Source organism: Ambystoma mexicanum, chromosome 7p (genome assembly GCF_040938575.1).
Source record: "Ambystoma mexicanum isolate Mex_15411 chromosome 7p, UKY_AmexF1_1, whole genome shotgun sequence".
Lineage (NCBI taxonomy): Eukaryota > Metazoa > Chordata > Amphibia > Caudata > Ambystomatidae > Ambystoma > Ambystoma mexicanum.
In genome coordinates this window covers 963,983,547-964,004,324 of record NC_090939.1, presented here as the reverse complement: position 1 = coordinate 964,004,324, position 20,778 = coordinate 963,983,547, and the positions used below count along the sequence as shown (strand labels likewise).

Here is a 20,778-nt window from a genome sequence, read left to right as displayed (position 1 = left end):
CAGCAGTATGCCAGGGTACCCCCTCTTCTGGGCGGTAGACAGCAATGGCTTCCAGCAGTCACAAAATACATCTCCGAACCCTGGGTGACACCAATGGACTTCTCTGACTTGAGATCTCCGGGCACTCCTCTTCAGGACTTTGAATACCCCCTTCTCCGGCAGGCACACAGGACTGGCTTCCAGGATACTTTGATGAAGAGTAGCAGTTTGCACAATGGTTCATCGCAGCTAGGGCAGAGGTCTCCTGCAGGTCCTCTCTGGATCATTCCTTGACGCGGCAGCTTTTGGATTACACAAAGAAAATTCAGCAGCAAACTTCTCCTCCAGCTGGGCTTCAAGGAACAGCTTCTTCTTGCTTCAGCTTTGACTTTAGCTTCTGAGAAAAATGGTAAGTGAAAGGTCCCCAGATATGCACATCTGTTCCCCATTCACTCTGGCTGAGCCAGGCTCAGTAAGCCAATCTCCCAGAAGGGCGTTCATGCAGGCAGGCAGCCAATTAGGCTCACAGGCATTCAAGTCATTCACTGCACCCAGGCACCCATACTAAAGAATGTGGACTTGGGTAAGTACCCAGCCTTTCGGCACACTACACTGCATTCATGTCAGTTTTAGTCAGGGCTCTCTCGTTCATTGTGTCACACACACAGAAACCAGACACCCATAACACAGAATGTGAGTTTGCTTCAAACTCCATTCATACAGGTTCTACCCCTAGGGTGTACCCACAACACAGCCTCTGGGAAGGCTCCGGTCAGTCTGACTGGAGGCAGCCCCAGGGCCATATATGTTATTTCTACCCAACAGCCAGTCAGGGGGAAGGAACAGAGGCAGGGCTCCCCAGGACTTTGAGGAAGCAAGGCAATAGTAACCAAGAGGCCATAGGGGCCAGCTTGCCTTCTGTCAGGAATCCACTGATTCCTATGGCAGGGCCTCAGTGTCCCAAAATGGAGGGCACTCAGAGCCACTGCCACGTCAGCATGTAGCTGCCGCCAGTCCATACCCTGCTCTGTTGGCAACACACAGGCGCCCAAAAGCACACATAAGGGGTACACGGGTGTACCCCCACCTATTGGTGCCATAAGGGTATCCCATGGGTGTTGCTCACCAAAAGGGTAAACATGAAGAGCTGCTCTGCCAGAGGTCCAACAGAGAAAACACATAAACAGAGAACTGGTAGGACAAGGACTATGAGGCCCTGTCCCTCCATAACGCATTTCCAGCATCACAGTCATCTTGTTCACAGAGGTGAGAGTCTTAGTCCCTCAGATTCTCAAACAGGCTTGACTCCGCTCTGTGAGACGAGGGCTCGGATGGAATGGGGATCTTGTTTGGTGTCATACCACCCGTGTGGATAGCAGTAAAGAATTTGGCAGCACGTTCTCTCAGACCTTGGTGTGCATAGTGACAGGACCTGCAATCATCCATGATATTATAAAGTATAAGCGTTTATGGGTATAGGACACAGACACTGATTTCCCGCAGTGCGGGAAAGTCATGACAGTTGACAAAATGCTTATGAGCATGCGTCCAAAACAGTGTGCTGAAAAATAAAATTGAGGTCATGAGGCTCAGCCAATACCATATACACCACCCAAGACGTCATAGGTGATGCCACTGCTGAGAGAAGCTGCTGCAGTGCACTCCTTTGTGGCCGAAAACAAATCAGAAGCTAGAATGACAGTTGGTCATGTATTTCTAAGATGAGAAGTTAATTTGAAATCTGTAATGACTAGTTATGTGTAACAGATTCTACACTTCAACAATCAACTGAAAATAGTGGTTTCTTAAAATCACCTGAACTTACGTGTTCTTTGCTTGTCCGTCATGGAAGCACATTTGTCCAACTAATGCAGCAGACTGGTCTCCTAAGCACTGTAATTATAAAGATATGCATAAGCAATGGAGAAACTGGACAATATTGCTCTTGAATATCATTAATATGAAGAAAGGACACTTGTCAGCTGATTCCAGAAACATTGCCTGGAATCCCAGCCTTATCCCATAAATATCCTAAATTCATGCCATATGCATTATAAAAGTACAATTATAGTTATAATGCATAAGTCATCAACAGATCAGCATGGCAGAACTGTAACTCAATTTTCATTAATGAGAATTTCTGACAACATTTTTCTATTAATTAAAATTTTGCAGCATGAATGCAATTGGAAAATCCCACTTAAAATAAATTTTAAATCATCATATTATGATATATCTTTTTATGCTAGCCGGCATAGCTAGCAGCCCCAACGCTGTGAAGTGAAATATGTTTGAGAAGGAACAGTACCTGAGGTGAAGGGAAGGGGCACAAAATGGTACCAGCAGTGCCAGGATTTGCAAACCAATGGGGAAATGCGTTTGGGAGAAAATGGAGCATGCCATACTAAAAAGTACATAGTAATGGGATCAGGATATATCAGAGAGTAGAGTGGCGCTGCTGAGCAGTCTAAAATGAGAGCTCAGCAGTCTGGTCAATATAATCTGGCTTTCATCCTGTATGGCGGTAGTGAGACCCATTACTCGCGCTGACTCTGTTTTTGTTCACTGTCCCATGGTTGGATGAGTTTACTCTTGGTGGAACAGGGCACTTGGGGACGGTGTGCAAGTCCTGGTGAATATTGAGGCCTTCCCAGTTTCCTCCTAGCATTGCCATCAGCTCCAAGAATAACAACGTCTTTTCACTTGATATACAATCCAGACCTGCGACATCCGGAGCATGTTGGACCCCTGCATGGACCACGCCACGGTGCATTGAGGGGTCCTCTTCTCCTGGCAGGGCTTTGCCAGCATTCATGACCACAGGACCTACTGCCTGGAGGCATTGGGGACCTGGCACACCTGGGTGCTGCTAAGGCCCCCTCTGTTAATCTGTGTCCTGCATCCCCTGCACTCTTCTCCCTAAAGCAGGTTGGAGCTGGTACAGACTGCTATCTGTGCCCAGGAAAATTCGGATCAGGACTTCAGCCTGGTCTGTTTTACCTGAGGTGAGTGTGCGGTAAGGGCAATAATATTGTATCCGACTACATTCCTTGCGGTTTGTTGTAGTTCTGCACACTTTACACCTGACATAAACACCCGACTGCAGCACTACTCTGCTTAAGGATTTGCATGGTGTGTGCGCTTTCCCTACGCATACCTCTGCTGCACTGGCTTCTTAGCTTATCTAATCTTAATGAAACTTGTAGAGTGCAGCATAAGCCCAGGGGCATCTTGGCGCTAAACTGAGGGGGGGACCGTTCAATCCACAAGAGAAATTAAAACAAGAACGTCTTAAGTGTTTGACGAAACAGAATGAGATTCCATATTGCGCTAAGAAAAAGGAAGCTGTTTCCAGGCTTTCGCAGCCACCATCGAAAATGCACGCCCACCCATACGGGCCAGCCTGAACCATGGGGCTGTATAGTCTTCAGGTCTTGGGAACAAAGAGGCCTGGAAGGTATATACAAACCAAATTTATTTGGAAGGAATTCGGCCCCTAATCCATAAAAGGACTTGTGCACTATACATAGTGCTTTGAACCCAATACGTTGCTCTACCGGGAGCCAATGAAGATGCAGCAGCAGCGGGGTCATATGAGCACCCGAGGGGGGGGGGGGGAGAACAACCCTGGCAGCTATGTTCTGCAGCAGCTGGAGACGCTGCAAAAGATGTTTAGGAAGGGCCAAGTAGAGGGCATTACAATAGTCGATATTACTAATGACTAAAGAAGAAATAACAGGGGCGTGGAACTTATCAGGAATGCAAGGAAGGACTTTCTGGAGGGTCCGTAGCTTAAAGTAGGCCTTTTGGCAAACAAGAGAGATCTGGTCAGCCATGGAGAGAGAGTTAGAGATTTTTACGCCTACATCTTCTACTGAGGAAAACCGGCTGAGGAAAAGGGCCAAAACTCTCTGGCCAAAACTCTGTAGCCGTACCCACCTCCAACACCTCTGTTTTTTTTCAGCATTAAGCTTAAACCAATTTCTCGCCATCCACTCACCAATGGCTAGCAGACAATTTTTCAGTTGAACTGCCGAATCAGATTTAGTAAGATCCAACCGCACAATGAGTTGGGTGTCATCGGTTTAGGAATAACATAGCAGGCCAAAACCATGGATAATGGCCAAAAGAGGTCGAATGTATAGATTAAATAGAGTGGGGGACAAGGAAGAACCCTGCGGAACACCACATAGGAGAGAAATCATCTGAGAGTAGTATGGTGAAAGTGAAACCGACTGAGAGCGTCCTGTAAGAAAGGAGGAGAACCAAGCCAATACTTGGGAGGAAGCAGAGGAAATCTGGGAGATCAGGGTAGGGTGGTCGATGGTATCAAATGCTGCTGACAAGTCAAGCAGAATCAGAGCACCTACCCCACCCAGGTCAACAAGACATATCAGGTCATCCCAAGCGGAGACCAGGACCAACTCTGTGCCCCTACCGGCCGGAACCCGGACTGAAACGGATCAAAAAAATGTGGGGATTCCAGAAAAGTGCTTAAAAGTGGAGACACCAGAGATTCCAACAGCTTCATCAAACATGGGAGTAAGGAAATGGGAGGAAAACTGGACAGCACCGCCGGATCAATGCCAGGCTTTTTCAGCAGAGGAATGACAAGAGCCTGGTTCAGGTTGTCCGGGATGACCCCCGAAGAAAAGGACAGCCTCAATAAGTCGTGCCGCAATGTCTCCAGAAATATTTTTATAGCACAGTTAACGGCACAGAGGCTGGGGGGGAGGCTGATTTAAGGCTGTTAAGTGCCGCTAGCACTTCTTCCTCAGAGAACACTGGAAATGAGAACCACTGAGAGACCAATTTAGTGGCATTGACAGGAGCAGGAGGGGCGAGACAGTTTATCGGGTCAGAGGGGCAAGATGAGATGCTGCCTTCTCGGCTCTTAGCTATTTTCTCATCAAAGAAGAGAGAAAGAGTCACACAGTTCCTGTGAAGTGGAAATGCCAGGCTGGCACTTTGCCTGCACAGTAAGAGATTGAACAACCTCAAAAAGGGCCCTGGGCTGGTTAATATCTTGTTCAATTCTACTACTAAAGTAGATTTGTTTTGCCACCCTAATAGCTTTTTGGTATTCAAGGGTAGCACACAGATAAAGAAGAAGGGGCACAGGCAGATAGGCATACCTCTATGTCCTTTCTGCCTGTCTCTGGCCAAGTTGAAGAGTTTTGAGCTCAGTGGTAAAACACAGCTCCAACCGGCAGGTCCTTATAGGACAACGTTTGCACGGGACAGGCTATCAGCAACAGATGTAAAAGCATGTTAGTTGGAGCCTGTCAGAAGTGGTGCCATATAGCTGCAGTCAAGATGCCTGAGTCAGGCAGGAAGCAGTGGGACCATGTATCATTTTGCTGAGTCCTGCTCGTAGCGTGGCTGGCTAGGAGGACGTGGTGGGGGTGCACTGTTTCGGGAATCCCCTCCCATGGTCACTCGAAGCTTGAACTGAGTTTTGCTATGCAAGGCATGCAGGAGAGATTCATTGCCATCAATATGAAGCTGGATGGTCTCACAGCTAGGGTCAACTCCTTGCAGTCCCAGCTGGATAAGGAAAGTGCCCATGTATCCGAAGCAGAGACCAGGACTAGTGTAACTGAAAATGTTGTGTGAAGTGTCTCGCTCAGGGTTTCTTCGATGAACAAAGATGTAAAAAAGTGCAACGATTTGGAATCAGGGTCATTGAGAAACATTTTAATTATTCATGTTGCCGAAAATAGTACCATGAGATCTATGGAGATCTTTGTAGAGGAGTAGGTGAATAGAGTTCTGGATAACTTCTGCTTTTCACCTCAATTTGTTGTAGAGAGGGCAACCCGCGCATTGCTTCCAAGCTTTGCACGGGGGAGGGGGGCCTGTTCATCCCATTGAAGTTTATCTGTGGAATTACAGAGGCCTCATCTTCAAGCTTGCAAGAGAGCAGGATGAGCTCTGCTACGAGTACAACAGGGATTTCTCTTTCTTGACATTTCTGCTGATGTGCAAAAGGCTGGCAAAACATTAATCTCTGTTAAACAGCTATTTCGAGATCTACGTATCCTTTCACGCAATGTTATTCTGATCAAGAACTATGGCTGCAGAACAATGGCAGATTGTACTTCTTCACCTCTCTATACAGCGTGGTATCTTTTATTGAGGCCTACATTCCCCGACACCCTTTTGGCTGCGGTGACATCACTCTCCTGTGACTTGGGATCCTTTGACGAGGTAGACTTATTGACACTTCATAGGCATTGCTTTCACAAACATTTCCTTTTTCCTTCTGTATATTGGGATCTGTTCATATATTTGCTGTGCTGTGATTCAAGTTTGGGCTGTTGCTCTGATCATAGTTGCTTCTTCAACGTAACCTGCTAATATATTTTTAGGGTTTTTCACTGTTGAATTGGGAAGAACAGTATGGGTGTGGGGGAATGGCATTTTATTGTAGAACACTGACACTTTTTTAGTCAAGTGAAATCAAACAACATATGTTGTATAGTTAGTTATGCCCTTTCGTGAATCTATCACACCAAACGTATCAAGATGATGGCTGTAAGTCCAGAAGCTGCCCATTTCTTGAGTTGGACTGTCTTGGCGGGATGGGGGTCTTTGGAGGGCAACAACCCAGGCTAAACTAGCAAACTGGACTCCTGCATCTACCGAAATTTTCCTAAAATGGTGATGCTACAGGAAACGCCTGCTCTTGCCAACATGTCTGAGGGTTTTGCACGTCGCCGCAACAAGTAAAGATAATAGACTATTTGTCATTACCCATGTGTGGTTCTGACACTTGTTCCTCATTATCTTTCTTTTCAGTGGATCAGTGGCTCCTTAACTGATGTTCAAGGAAGATGTGTCACGGTTCAGTAAGTAATAGCTGGGGCAAATGTTTTACTCAAACATGTACGATCCTAAGATTGTCAACCCTTTGTTTATTTCTGGGACTTCCAAGTGTTGTTCGGTTGCTAGTGATACTTTTGTTCCACGAGGTGAAGACTTTTAGATTAGAATTTGGACTGCTCAACAGAGAGATACAGAGCGCAGGCTGCACCAGTGCCTGCAATCTTTCAAATGGTGTCACTATATGACTTGACAGATGCTTGGACCCACCAACGTAATAGCGAGTTTATGTGCTACTCCAGATGACAGAACACGTCTTGTAGGATTTACTTTTGGCTAATGACTGCAGCACTGGTGGGGCTGGTGGAACACTGCAAATATTTTTTCCATACTTTCTTTGACCAATACCCTGTTTTGCTTTCCTTATTGTTAGATACAGACCATTGCCCTTAGTACCGCTTTGCAGACACCTCTTTATTGGATCCAGATTTCAGGAGAACAATCTTTGATTAAGTAGAGTATTATTGTTAAAGAAATTGAGACTCTGCTTCCTCCTATGCAATCTTCTCGGAAGCATATAAGGGATTTATTTGTAGGATACCCTTTCTGCCCCCTGCTTTATTCTCCAAGCAAAATGCTTGGACTTTTCCATATCAGAATTCTATTAGAACTCTTGAAAACCAAAATGGCATCTCACCCCCCGCCCCCTGGCTATCGTCAGTAACATAAAAACTGAACTCCTATCCTTTCGCTACTTGGCATAGCGTGAGGTGAAATTCATGACTCGGCCAGCATGGAGCGTCATCTTGGGGAGGCCGACAGACTGGTTTGCAAGTTCACCATCTGCCCATTTGAGAGTCGAGCAGGACTAATATCCAGAGTGTCTCCTGCCCAGCGGGTGCTTTCGTTTACAGTCCTGTGGAAATCAACAACATTTTCTCCCAGTTTTATTACAACTCTGTATGAGAACTGTGATAGTGTCATGACCCTTGCCCCTGGCCCTCACTGGCAAGTCAGCCTTCAAGTTAGGGCCAGGTCAAAAGCCTTAAAACCTTATCCAAGACCCTCTTGGAGTTACAAGGAACTGAGCTATGCGGTCTAGTCTTTTGGGTGTGGCAGGCCTGGGACTACTTTACCTGGACTGCTTTGGGTGTAGCAGGCCTGGGACTATTTTACCTGGACTACTTTACCTGAGACTATTTAAACCACACCCAAACAGCAGAACATGCTTTGCGTTATTCTGCTATGGGCAGCGTAACGCTCACCGTGTCCAGTTCTTTGATACCAGTTTACCTGAAACCAAGGACCTGCAGAGAGAGAAAGAACACTACGAAACTTACCTGGAACAGTATCCTGTCTTCAATCCATCGTTGGCTTCAGTTCCACTCACCTGAAGGTACGAACTCCATCATCCGGCACCGCATGCATCCTGGAATACCATAACCTGGAAAGAGGAGAAAGAAAGACAGCATTAGTAAGTGTTTACTCACGTTTCCTCCCGAATGAAGAAAGCCACACAATTCTTACCTGAGTAGTCATCTCCTGGTCAGTATCATTGCTGGAACATTACGGCTCTCGGCGAGGAACATCGCAACCTGCAAGGAGAGAAAAGACACAAGTTAGCAATATAAAAGGCGAAACAGCGCCGCGCATCGCGCATTACTCATCGGACAGCATCGCGCACACCGCACTTTCGCCTACCGGCCCATGCCCATCTTCAAACTGCATGACAACACCAAAATACCTTTCCATACCTAAAAGGAAAGAAGCAAGACCTTATTATTCGAACTAAGAGGACCATAAGAGAACATAAGAACTGCATATAAAGACTATAAAGCAGCAAACCTACGGAGTCGCAGCAGGCCTGGATTCCCACAGGGGGGCTTGCACCAGTGAAGTAACTTGGCCGCTGCTCGCCCCCCACATCTACGCGCCCCTGCCACGAGGAGCAGGACGGAGAATCCACCTTTTACAATATTAAGGTGAGGAGAAGGCCCAAGGGGGAGGAAGGAGTTGGGTCCAAGGGAGGTGGGAAAACATAAAGACAATCTGGTATTAAATCCAGCTCTCCTATATTGCAGACCCATCTTCAACCAGAGGCCTTACCAAGGGACCGTGAGAGGGTTCGAGAGTGCAAATCATCCAACCAGGGCTGGGTGGCATCCCTGTGGATACCAGGTGAGCGTAACAGATAGATACTATTCAGCAGATATGAAGGCCTTTCTTGAAAATATTTCTTACCTCTCTCCTTCAGGAAGCCTCCGTGGCCTTGAATGCTCCCCTTTAGCGAGAAGGACATTTCAGCAGCTACAACCTTCACATCTGGGAAAGCTCCCAGATCCGATTGACTGGTGCCTAGGTTCTATCAAGATTTCAGGCACATGCTAGTTAGTTATTTGCACAAAGTGTAGGCTGAACTGATTGTGGGGCATTGCCAGCTTCTCTTCGGGTGACCCTCATAACATTAATCTTAAAGCCGAATAAACACCCCCACCGAGTGGAGATTATATCATCCAATTTCACTAATTTAATTAGATATAAAGAGCTTTTCCACGCTACTGGTCTCCAAATTACTTCCGCATATGGCCCATTTGATTCAACCTGATCAGAACGGTTTCATCTCTTCTCGCTCAACTACGGTAAATCTTCATAGACTGTTTTGCATTTTTTCCTAGACAGACAATTGTTGTACCTTTGGGTACTGAAAAGTCCCGTTTGTCTTCTGGAAGTTTCTTTTTGCTTTTCTGAAGAAAGTTAGGTTTGGGTGTTATTTCTCAATTGTGTTAGCCTGCTGTAAACGTTGCCTGTTTGGATTTCTATTAATAGTTAATTGTCTTCTCCTATTGTGGTGGTTAGAGAAACCCGCCAGGAATGTCCTCTTTCCCCATTCTTGTTTGTGCATTGTATTGAACCATTATCTCAATTCATACAAACACGGTCAGAGGCGTGCGTTCATCTGGCCCCACCCGAAATAATCTGCCTGTCTGCCAACAATATTACGCTCATTGTCCGGAAACCTGATGTTATTTTTCAACCTATTCTTCCAGACATTCGGGAGTTTGGGCTCTACTCTGGATTTTCTGTTAATTTGTCCAAATCCGAATAGGTTCCACTTTCAAGTTCACAAATCCAAATAATTTCATGAGATCTCACCTGTCACCTGATAGCATTATTTATCTTGGAAGTTTAATCGCTAGTGTGGGATGCACTATGCACTAGAATTTAGGAACAACACGACTTTATCTTCCTTCTAAATTATAAACCTGAGCCAAACTCCCTCCTTTAATGTATAGTTGTTTGTCCCTACTGAAGATGGTTGTAATGCCTGACGTTCTGTATTATTTATTTATATGGGAAGGAACAATGCTCTTTTGAACACAAAAGAATGTACAATGGTTAAGAAGTCCGATTTGACACAAAATAGCAAGCTGCTTACAATGGGGTGAGCTAGAGTGAAATTCTGACCAGGTTGTGGGGGAGAGTAAATGGAACATTCACCTGGGACAATACATGGGTGCACATAAACAGATTAAGGACAACCAACATTAGACATTTTTAAGTGCAGGTATTGGTGGTACGGCAAGCTGTGTTAGGGATGTGACCATGATGGGTGAAATGCTAGAGTGGAGGCAGTAGAAAGTGAGAGACACAGTCAGGGCAGATGCAAGGGAAAAATTTTAGCTAGAAGTAGATGAGTTAGGTTGAGAGGTTTACTCTGATACAAGGGGGTAGGCTTTTAGTTTGGTTTTTAACAAATCTGTGTTGACAGTTTCACAGATGTCCGGGGCAAGAGAATTCCATGCAAGTGGAGCAAGAAGAGAGAAATGAAGTGGATGCAAGAGTAAGCACAGGGAGGACGAGGAGCCACAGGAGTAGTCAGGGAGACAGAGCAGAGATTACGAGAAGGATTGAAGAGTTGGATAGCCGAGGACAGACACAGTGTTGCCTTTCCATAGATAGATTCGTGAACCAGGAGAATACATTTAAATCTGGCCCTGTTTTGCATCGTTAGCAATCCAGCCTGGTGACGGTACGAGGAAGTACGCATAAAGTGAGGAAGTTCATTAACTTTGCTACCAGGAATATCTTTGATCTTGTAGAGAGGACGGAAAGCCTAGTTTGGGAGACCAAAGAGAATGCCGGCACAGCAGTTCGTTTAGAGAGTAAAATAGTGGTTCACAGATGCTTGGCAGTGTTGAAAGGAAGGAGGTGTCTGATTTTTCTAATATTTAGGCGGCTGAGGAAAACCGCTATTGCAGTTTTGGAGATGAAAGTAGAGAAGGTGTGAGAATGGTCATAGAAGACAGAGGCTTCTAGCTGAGGACGAGTAGGGGACAGTGTCAGGTGGGAACTGAATAGGCAGGGGAAGAGAGGAGAGAGAGTATTTGGCAGGGAAGTAGAGCACCTCACTTTTGCATGAATAAAAACATCCCTTGATCCTAGCATCCCTACTAATTACAGTCCCATTACGACAGTCCCTTTCCTCCTGAAAACCCTTGACCACGCCGCCTACCACCAGATACAGGAACACCTGGAATCCAACAACCTCCTGGGTCTACGTCAATCAGGCTTCCGACCTAGACACGGCACGGAAACAGTACTCCTTGACCTAAAAAATCAAATGGACACCATAACTGACAACGGAAAACTAGCCATGCTACTAATCCTAGACCTCTCTGCGGCATTTGACTTAGTAAATCACAAAATACTATGTCACCACCTGGACAGCGCTGCTCAATATGCACCTAATGCCATCGCTTGGATAAAATCATTCCTTTCTAAGCGTACTATGAGAGTTTTTTCTAACTTAGCTAATGCTGCCCCTGCCCCTTGTGGGGTACCTCAAGAATCTTGCGTGTCCCCAACGCTTTACAACATATTCACCAAGTTGCTATTCGACGGGCTTGATGAACGTGGAGTGTCCTATACAAACTATGCGGACGACATACAAATTCTCATCCACCTGACCGGAGACTACGATACAGACTCTTCCATCCTTAACAACATTTACCAGCTGATCCAATCCTGGATGGCGCAAAATGAACTCTGCCTAAACGACGACAAAACTGAGCTACTCCTGGTCGGCACCCAAACTCACCTCAAGAAACTTGACCCCAAATACAAGCACTTCATAATTGATGGAAACACCATTACCATCTCTAAAGAAGTTAAAATGCTGGGCGTGTACTTAAGACTCCTCTTTAACCTTCTCCAGGCAAGTTAACTCCATAATCTCATCAGCAGGCTACACTGCCAAACATATCAACGCTTGCAGACCCTACTTATCAGCAGACAGCTGCCTAACCCTAGCCAGAGCCCTCATTTTGTCAAAACTTGACTATTGCAATATCCTCCTGGCGGGCACAGCAACTAACAGCATCAAAAAACTACAGGTCACTCAGAAGAACGCCTTACAGCCAGCATTCAACATACCAAGAAGAGAACATATCTCTGAAATCAGACGCAAAGTGCACTGGCTACCAGTTCAGGACCAGATCAAATTCAAAACCCTGGCATTCCTTCTCACGGTTCCAAAATTGAAAAGAACTAAGGCAGTGGGACGCAGCTTCCCAGTTGTGGCAGCCAAAGGCTGGAATGCCCTACCCTTAGACATCAGAGCAGACCCTTCCCACATCTCATTTCGTAGAAAACTCCAGGCCTGGCTCTTCACCGCCAATGTGTAGCCTTCGCTGCTTCAATGTCCACAATATATGTACTACTCTATATGCAGCTTTAAATACACCCATCTACTGTCACTTCATCAGCACAATACTTATGTGAACAATATTGCACATGTAAATATCATTGATTATCTGACTTACGCTTCCTATGCATCTGTAAATTATCCTATGCCTGTGAATATGCCTATCATAGTATAGTTTTTTATTGTTGAATGTACCGCATTATCTGTTTTCCAGTGCCCAGAACCTATGGGTTCGGCGTGCTCTATAAATGCCAAATAAATAAGTTCTCCCTACTCTAACCAAAAGTTAGTGTTCTATTGGTGATTGGGTAGGACCTCACACTTACTCTGGTTTGAGTCAGACTATCCTTTCAAATCTACTTTCGCCTCGTCCTCTCTTACTGACCCCTTCCGTTCACCCCTGTCTTTCTGATGAGCTCTCGATATTTCACTCCTGCTTTTGCTTCCACCAGTTGATGTTAATTCAACTCCCACTCTTCTTCGCTACTATTCTGTCCAAACCACTAGCCCCCTCCTTCACACTACTAGTCCCTGCCTCCCATTACTACAACTTGTCTACTCCCACCACTACTACTACTCTCCTCTCACCACTGCTACCACTCTCCTCATCCTGCCCCACTACTCTCCTCCTCCACCACCACTACTCTCCTCCTCCCACCACCACCACCACCACTACTACTATGCTCCCCCTCCCACTACCACTCTCCCCCTCCCACTACCACTCTCCTCCTCCCACCACCACTACCACCACTCTCCTCCTCCCACTACCACTATAACTACTACTACTCTCCTCCCACCACTACTACTACTCTCCTCCTCCCACCACTACTACTACTCTCCTCCTCCCATCACTCCTACTACTCTCCTCCTCCCACCACTCCTACTACTCTCCTCCTCCCACCACTCCTACTACTCTCCTCCTCCCACCACTACTACTACTCTCCTCCTCCCACCACTCCTACTACTCTCCTCCTCTCACCACTCCTACTACTCTCCTCCTCCCACCACTCCTACTCTCCTCCTCCCACCACTACTACTACTCTCCTCTCACCACTACTACTCTCCTACCACCACTACTACTCTCCTACCACCACCAGTACTACTCTTCTCCTCCCACCACTACTACTACTCTTCTCCCACTACTGTCCTCCTCAATACCACCACCACTCCTACTCTCCTCCTCCCACCACTCCTACTCTCCTCCTCCCACCACTCCTACTCTCCTCCTCCCACCACTACTACTACTCTCCTCCCACCACTACTATTACTCTCCTCCCACCACTATTACTACTCTCCTACCACCACCAGTACTACTACTCTTCTCCTCCCACCACTACTACTAGTACTCTTCTCCCACTACTGTCCTCCTCAGTACCACCACCACTACTCTCCTCCTCCCACCACCATTACTACTCGCCTCCTCCCACCACTACTCCTACTCGCCTCCTCCCACCACTACTCCTACTCTCCTCCTCCCACCACTCCTACTCTCCTCCTCCCACCACCCGTACTACTACTCTCCTCCCACCACCCGTACTACTACTCTCCTCCCACCACCAGTACCACTACTCTCCTCCCACCACCACTACTACTGCTCTCCTCCCACCACCACCACTACTACTACTGCTCTCCTCCCACCACCACTACCACCACTCTCCTCCTCCCACTACCACTATAACTACTACTCTCCTCCTCCCACCACTACTACTACTCTCCTCCCACCACTACTACTACTACTCTCCTCCTCCCACCACTACTACTACTCTCCTCCCACCACTACTACTACTACTCTCCTCCTCCCACCACTACTACTACTCACCTCCTCCCGCCACTCCTACTACTCTCCTCCTCCCGCCACTCCTACTACTCTCCTCCTCCCGCCACTCCTACTACTCTCCTCCTCCCGCCACTCCTACTACTCTCCTCCCCCCACCACTCCTACTCTCCTCCTCCCACCACTACTACTACTCTCCTCCCACCACTACTACTCTCCTACCACCACCAGTACTACTCTTCTCCTCCCACCACTACTACTACTCTTCTCCCACTACTGTCCTCCTCAATACCACCACCACTCCTACTCTCCTCCTCCCACCACTCCTACTCTCCTCCTCCCACCACTACTACTACTCTCCTCCCACCACTACTATTACTCTCCTCCCACCACTATTACTCTCCTCCCAACCACTACTACTACTCTCCTACCAGTACTACTACTACTCTCCTACCAGTACTACTACTACTCTTCTCCCACTACTGTCCTCCTCAGTACCACCACCACTACTCTCCTCCTCCCACCACCACCACTACTCTCCTCCTCCCACCACCATTACTACTCACCTCCTCCCACCACTACTCCTACTCGCCTCCTCCCAAAACTACTCCTACTCTCCTCCTCCCACCACTACTACTACTACTACTACTACTACTCTCCTCCCACCACCCGTACTACTACTCTCCTCCCACCACCAGTACCACTACTCTCCTCCCACCATCACTACTACTGCTCTCCTCCCACCACTACTACTGCTCTCCTCCCACCACCGCCCCTACTACTACTCTCCTCCTCCCACCACCACCGGTACTACTCTCCTCCTCCCAACACCACCACCACTACTACTACTACTACTCTCCTCCCACCACCACTACTACTACGCTCCTCCCACCACCACTACTACTCTCCTTTCACCACAACCACTACTCTCCTCTCACCACCACCACGACTCACCACCACCACTACTCTCCTCCTCCCACCACCACTACTCTCCTCCTCCCACCACCACTATTATTTTCCTACCACTAATCTTCAACAACTATTTAAACACCCTCCTTTCACTCTAGATCATTCATTTTACATTCACTCCTTATACCAACCGATCTACTCAATCGCCCTCCTGTTCCCTGATAGTCCTCCACCCCCACTCTCAGACCTCTCACGAAAAACCCACTCTTTGCAGTCCCTGTCCCCTGCATGAACCCCTTTACCCCTGTAGGGATTGTTCACCTGTCCCTGGCCAGTCGGGCCTTCTCTTCCCCACCCAGTATGTGTATGTAAGCAAACATACTGGCACTTGGGGAAGTGGGGGCACGAATCACTGCCTTTGCTGGGGCCACCATCCACCTCATAGTTAAGACTGGCTCTGGATTGCACCCTGGTAGGCTTCCCACCCCGGGTGAGGGGCTACTGTCCCCTCTTGACAAGGCCAGGGTACTGCCCCTGGTATTACCCAAATTGTTCGAACACAATTGTTCGAATTACCGAATTGACCGAAAGTCGAGGGTCCGAATTGACCTTGTATGTATATATATATATTTATATATATAATGAGGGGTTGCGGGGGGTTTCCCCCCGCATATATGTAGCAATTGACCTTCACAATTCGGTCAATTGTGCAAAGGTCAATTGTAATTCGAACAATTGTAGTTCGAACAATTCGTATACATCCCTGCCCCTGTCACACCATTGAGCTTCAAGCACGGTTAAAAGTCAGCCAGATAGCCTCCTAGATCCTTGTCTCCTTGTTTTATTGTTCGTTCAGAATGGGCTGCTTATTTCTGATTTCTTATTTCAAATACCTTTCTAAAATGCTATAAAATATATAAGTTGTCCAACTAAGGATTTTTGTTCAACATCCATGGTGTAGCCCAAGTGATAGAATAGTTGGACACTTATAGGAGAAAGAAAGTCATCTTAGTATTATCCTTAGGATAATTTTGGAGTCGTGCCAACAAAATGTAGGGAAGAAGGGAATCTCCTATAATTGGGGCTAGTCAAGGGATGGCAGTCTGCAGCCTCCCATCACCACACACCCATCTCCTACCCTCGCATGTGACAAGGCATCGCCCTTCCCCCCGAGAGAATTGTCCCTTTTATGTGGTCAAACCCTAATGAGCAACTTAACCTTTCAGATTGCTAGAACCATCTTTACAACACTCTCACAACCTGATGAGGTAGAAATTAAATGTAAAAAATACAAAAACAGAGCTGCAAAGTATGTCCTTAATGAACAACTCGTACTTCCAATCGTCTGCTGTTTTTTTAAACACATAATATATTCATAGAAAAAAATCTTAAACATGAAACTTGACACAGGAAAAGCTTTTGAAACTTACCCCAGATATTGGTACTCCAGTGAGTGCTCCAGATTTCTAATAAATAAATAAATAAAAGAAACGGGTCATATTTTTATATTTCTCAATTTAGCAAAAACACATTTCCCCCATGCTTGGCTCCTCCTGGTTCCGACTGTTTTGCAAAATCAAAACCCACCTCTTAATCACCACATCCTGTCCCCAAACACTGTTTATCACCACAAAGTTTGGAATTTCCCATTACAAAAGATACTGGATATGATAGGCCTGTTAAATCTACTGGTCATATGCAGGAAATGACTATTAGTGGTTTGGTCGAGAGCGTATCCCATACACACAAATGATAATTAACATATCAGGGTGTGCATATGAGCAACTTTTCCCAGTCGGTGTATTTTCAAATACGTTGTGTGCATAGTTTTCTGATGAATAAAACAAAACTTTTCAATGTGGTCATATGTTTTCGTTGCTTATTTCACAGGGCCTTAACCATTATTTCTGAATGTACACGGAGATTTTACAGTGGCTCACATAGGGGCCTCCAATGTTTATATTTGAATATTAAAAGGTTAGGTGGTTTCATTTGTTCTGAAAAATTTAAAAGACATCAACTTGTCCAAACTGAATGGACATTTTTTTATTACGGTTTTCATCAGTCCTGCCAACACCACAAAGAGGACCGATTACCTATGAATTGCTCTTACATTTTGTAGAATGTTTAGATATAATCCCTTGCATCCAGTCAACCGAAATGCAGGCACACTATGTTGAATAAAGAGGCCAAAAAGCGGCACCACGGTAATTTCCCACTGAGCTAAGAGGCAGAAACATTATGAATGAGAATTTAAGGAAACATGTTTTGGACATAAATAAGAAACAAGGGTACAGGACTGACTCCTGCAATCAGCCCAGTGTCCAGTCTGATAGCAGAGGTTGTCATCGTGAACTTGGAGGCCACGGCAACAATTCCTGACCAAGGCCATTGGTTTGGCTTTGCAAATGTAAGCCTTTTTTGCCCTGTGGGGGAATTTTCAAAATCGCTTTCCTTACACATTTATGAAATCAGACCTATTGGATTTGGCAGTGTTTTTTTCTGAGGAAGTGGTTTTCACTCGGCACCAAGAAGATCGCATGACTTGATTTTTTTCATGCCAGCTTCCCGTATAGTACCATTGAGCAGGTACCAAATGATACTCCAATTAACCCACTGTCCCTTCCCGTGACAGCTAAGGTGCATGTTATATGTACAAAGGGGCGCTCCATTGGCAATAACACAAGCGTTCAAATGCCAAATGGAAAATTCAGTTTGCAGTTGAAATCTTAAGAAAATCACTTGTGTCAGAGAGGCAAGTAAGCTACAGTATATAACCTTTCTGCTGAGTAGAGTTTTAGGTGAGAAAGTGAGTTTCTTTGCAGCTGTGATGAAATGTTATACTGCCCAGAAGTACAAGCGAGAGCCAAGTTTTCTTTCTATGTGTCATTAACTTGGGTCATTGTTGTTTCACTCAAAAGTAAAACAGGTATAAAGAGAACTCCTCTGCCTCTGTATTGGTACCATGGGTAGATGGAAGGTTACTCTTCAGAGATGTGTGTGAGCAGCAGAAGCTTCCAAGCAATAGTAAGATAATAGGCACAATACATGTAATGTACAAGCAAAGGTTTAAAAATATATATTCACAAAAAGCCGTGGGAGCCCCTGCACTGAGAACCAACACAGCCAAATAGCGTGTACTATGGGAAGGGTCTACAACCACACTTTTGATCAATGTACCTTTCACAGAAGATACATATCCATTTGCTTATTAGTCTGAGGTTGCTGATGGTACTCTTATTCAGAAGAGAATATAATTTCAGTGCTGGACCAGGCTTATATGCAAATGGATATTTCTACTATGTGAAGAGTGCAGAGAACTTAAACAGGGTTGTAGACTCTTCGGAGTGGAAGACGTTCCATAGAACAGGTTAGTTGAACCATGATCATCCTCAGTGGAAGAGCTCATCAAGCACAGACCATTAGCAAACCCACACCACTGTTTCAAGGGTCATGCAGGCTGGACTATATATTATATTTAAGAGGTTATGCAGCAGCAACCCTGTAGTTACAGTTAAGTTGACTTTCCCATAGGAACAGCAGCTTTTGGATGGCTTATAACTGTGGTGCTGTTCGCTGAATTTGCAAGCAACTTTGCAAAATAAACAGACCAGACTCTGAATGTTTTTGCACAGTTTAGGTGTGGTTTCATCACAGACAGGCAAAGTTATAGGGTGTCCCACATTTTTCAAAATCTGGATAGTCTTGAATGGGAAAAAAATATGCTTGCTACATAGCCTGAACCACTCAATGGATTTGAACCAAACTTGCTCGAGGTGTGGTGGCTTGGTCCTGAAAGCGTGCTTTTGCCCATTTTGTGTTCATTCATCCAGGTTTTTATTGTTCCAAAAACACTAAAATGTTGTAAATTACAGAAACCGTGATATAACTATAGTTCCTGAATGACAATCTGGCCACTGCCCGTGGCCACAAGGGAACAGCTATGGAGTTATAGTGAACACTGTGCCTGCCTGCAGCAATGCCCAATGTCTACTCTGAGATGCGTAGGTATTTTGGCCATGGCTGCAAGGCATGACCAGTGACCCACAGTCCCACAATTGGGTATCGTGGTCACTGTGCCAACCTGCAGGACAGGCACAATCTCTTCTGTGGGCAGTTAAGTAGGGCTGGTAACATCTCTGAAGCCCATGGCCACAAGACGTGGACAGTGGCCCACAGTCCCTTTACGGTATGCTCGGAACTGCACCAGGCTGCAAGCTAGGCCCAGTGGCTATTAAAGGTGGCTAGGTGGGGCATGGCGGAACCTCATACCCCAGGCCCTTCAGCCATAACGTGCATCATCAGCATGTGTTGTTCAAAGTGACACACGTCCGTATATGCTGAAAAATAGAAGTTAAAGGAACTTTATAGTTGTTTCATGTACTTAAAACTGGAATTTGTTTTTAATTTTAATGATTTTTATTGTTCAAGATACAGATATAGTTACATGTGTTAGCACATTACAGACTTTGAGCAGATCTGGTAACCATTCAGAATGAACAGAGATAGCAATTTTTAAACAAGGAAGGATATTAACTGTATCCAAGATATATAAACATTGAATTTGTTTGATGTGTAAAGTTGAACAATAATGGAGTAGGAATTGGAGTTAGTGCTAATTAAACCTGGATTAACATAATACATATCTGTAATGAGTAACTATTAACTTCCGTTCAGTGCTGGACAAAATGAAACCTCTTCAGTTAAAGAAAGCATTGAAATTCAACGACACAACTTTGCTAAAGACGTGTTATGGTAAAGATGCCTTGTCTAATTTCTACTGTACATTAGGTTATGTTATTTGAACTTATTACACGCACGTTCACCAAAAGGTATCTTGGCTCGAGGACTACATTGGTAATTCATGGGCAACCCAACTAGGAGTCAAAATAACCATGTTCTAAGAAGATGGCGAAAAAGAAGACGATTAGATGTACGTCTAAGGTCGACTGGGATGGATTTCACAATTTGCTCGAAGCTACCGAAAAGGCACGGTCCCCGACACTGCTTAGCGGAAATTTGGGGGGCACCACTATTAGGCAGTTTTTCTCAGAGCGCAGAGACCTGGTAGGGACATATGGGACAAGAGTCTTCTGGAGCTGGAGAAAGGTAGCAGCAGCCCCATAAAAGGCACGATGAACCAGGCATAGTGACTTAATTATAATTTTCTCCAAAGTGGAGCCAGTGAAGAGTTCTAAGGACTGGGCTGATGTGGGAGCCATAAGGGGTATCTGTAGCTACTCTAGCTACTAGGTTCTGCAGCAGCTGGAGCTGATGAATAAGGCACTTAGGCTATGCCAGGTAGAGCGCATTACAATAGTCGAGTCGACTCGTGACCAGAGACGACACCATTATGGAATGCAGATGAACTGCTAGGAATGGAAGAATTTTCTGTATCACCTTCAAGGTAAAGTGACCAGCTTTGCATACAGTGCTGACCTGAGGAGCCGTAGACAGCGAAGAAGAGAGACTCCTAGATTCGTCACCACTGTCACAGGGACAGGGCCAGTGCCAAAGGAAGGAGGCCAGAAGGAGGAGGGCCATAGAGCAATATCACCAGAGGAAGAAGCAACACCTACTACGAGGA

The 20,778-nt window shown here is 45.8% G+C and overlaps 1 protein-coding gene across 5 annotated transcripts in view; it reads right to left on the bottom strand.

Annotated features, from left to right (window-relative positions):
• Positions 1 to 20,778, bottom strand: part of GK (glycerol kinase) — a 2,191,429-nt gene that overhangs the window by 1,084,664 nt on the left and 1,085,987 nt on the right. For all 5 annotated transcript variants that reach the window (XM_069637310.1, XM_069637305.1, XM_069637306.1 and 2 more), the window contains 2 exons: positions 16,622 to 16,657; positions 1,805 to 1,872 (listed from right to left, as the gene is read on the bottom strand). In XM_069637310.1, the coding sequence (XP_069493411.1) occupies positions 1,805 to 1,872; positions 16,622 to 16,657 (104 nt within the window). The remainder of the gene's footprint in view (positions 1 to 1,804; positions 1,873 to 16,621; positions 16,658 to 20,778) is intronic.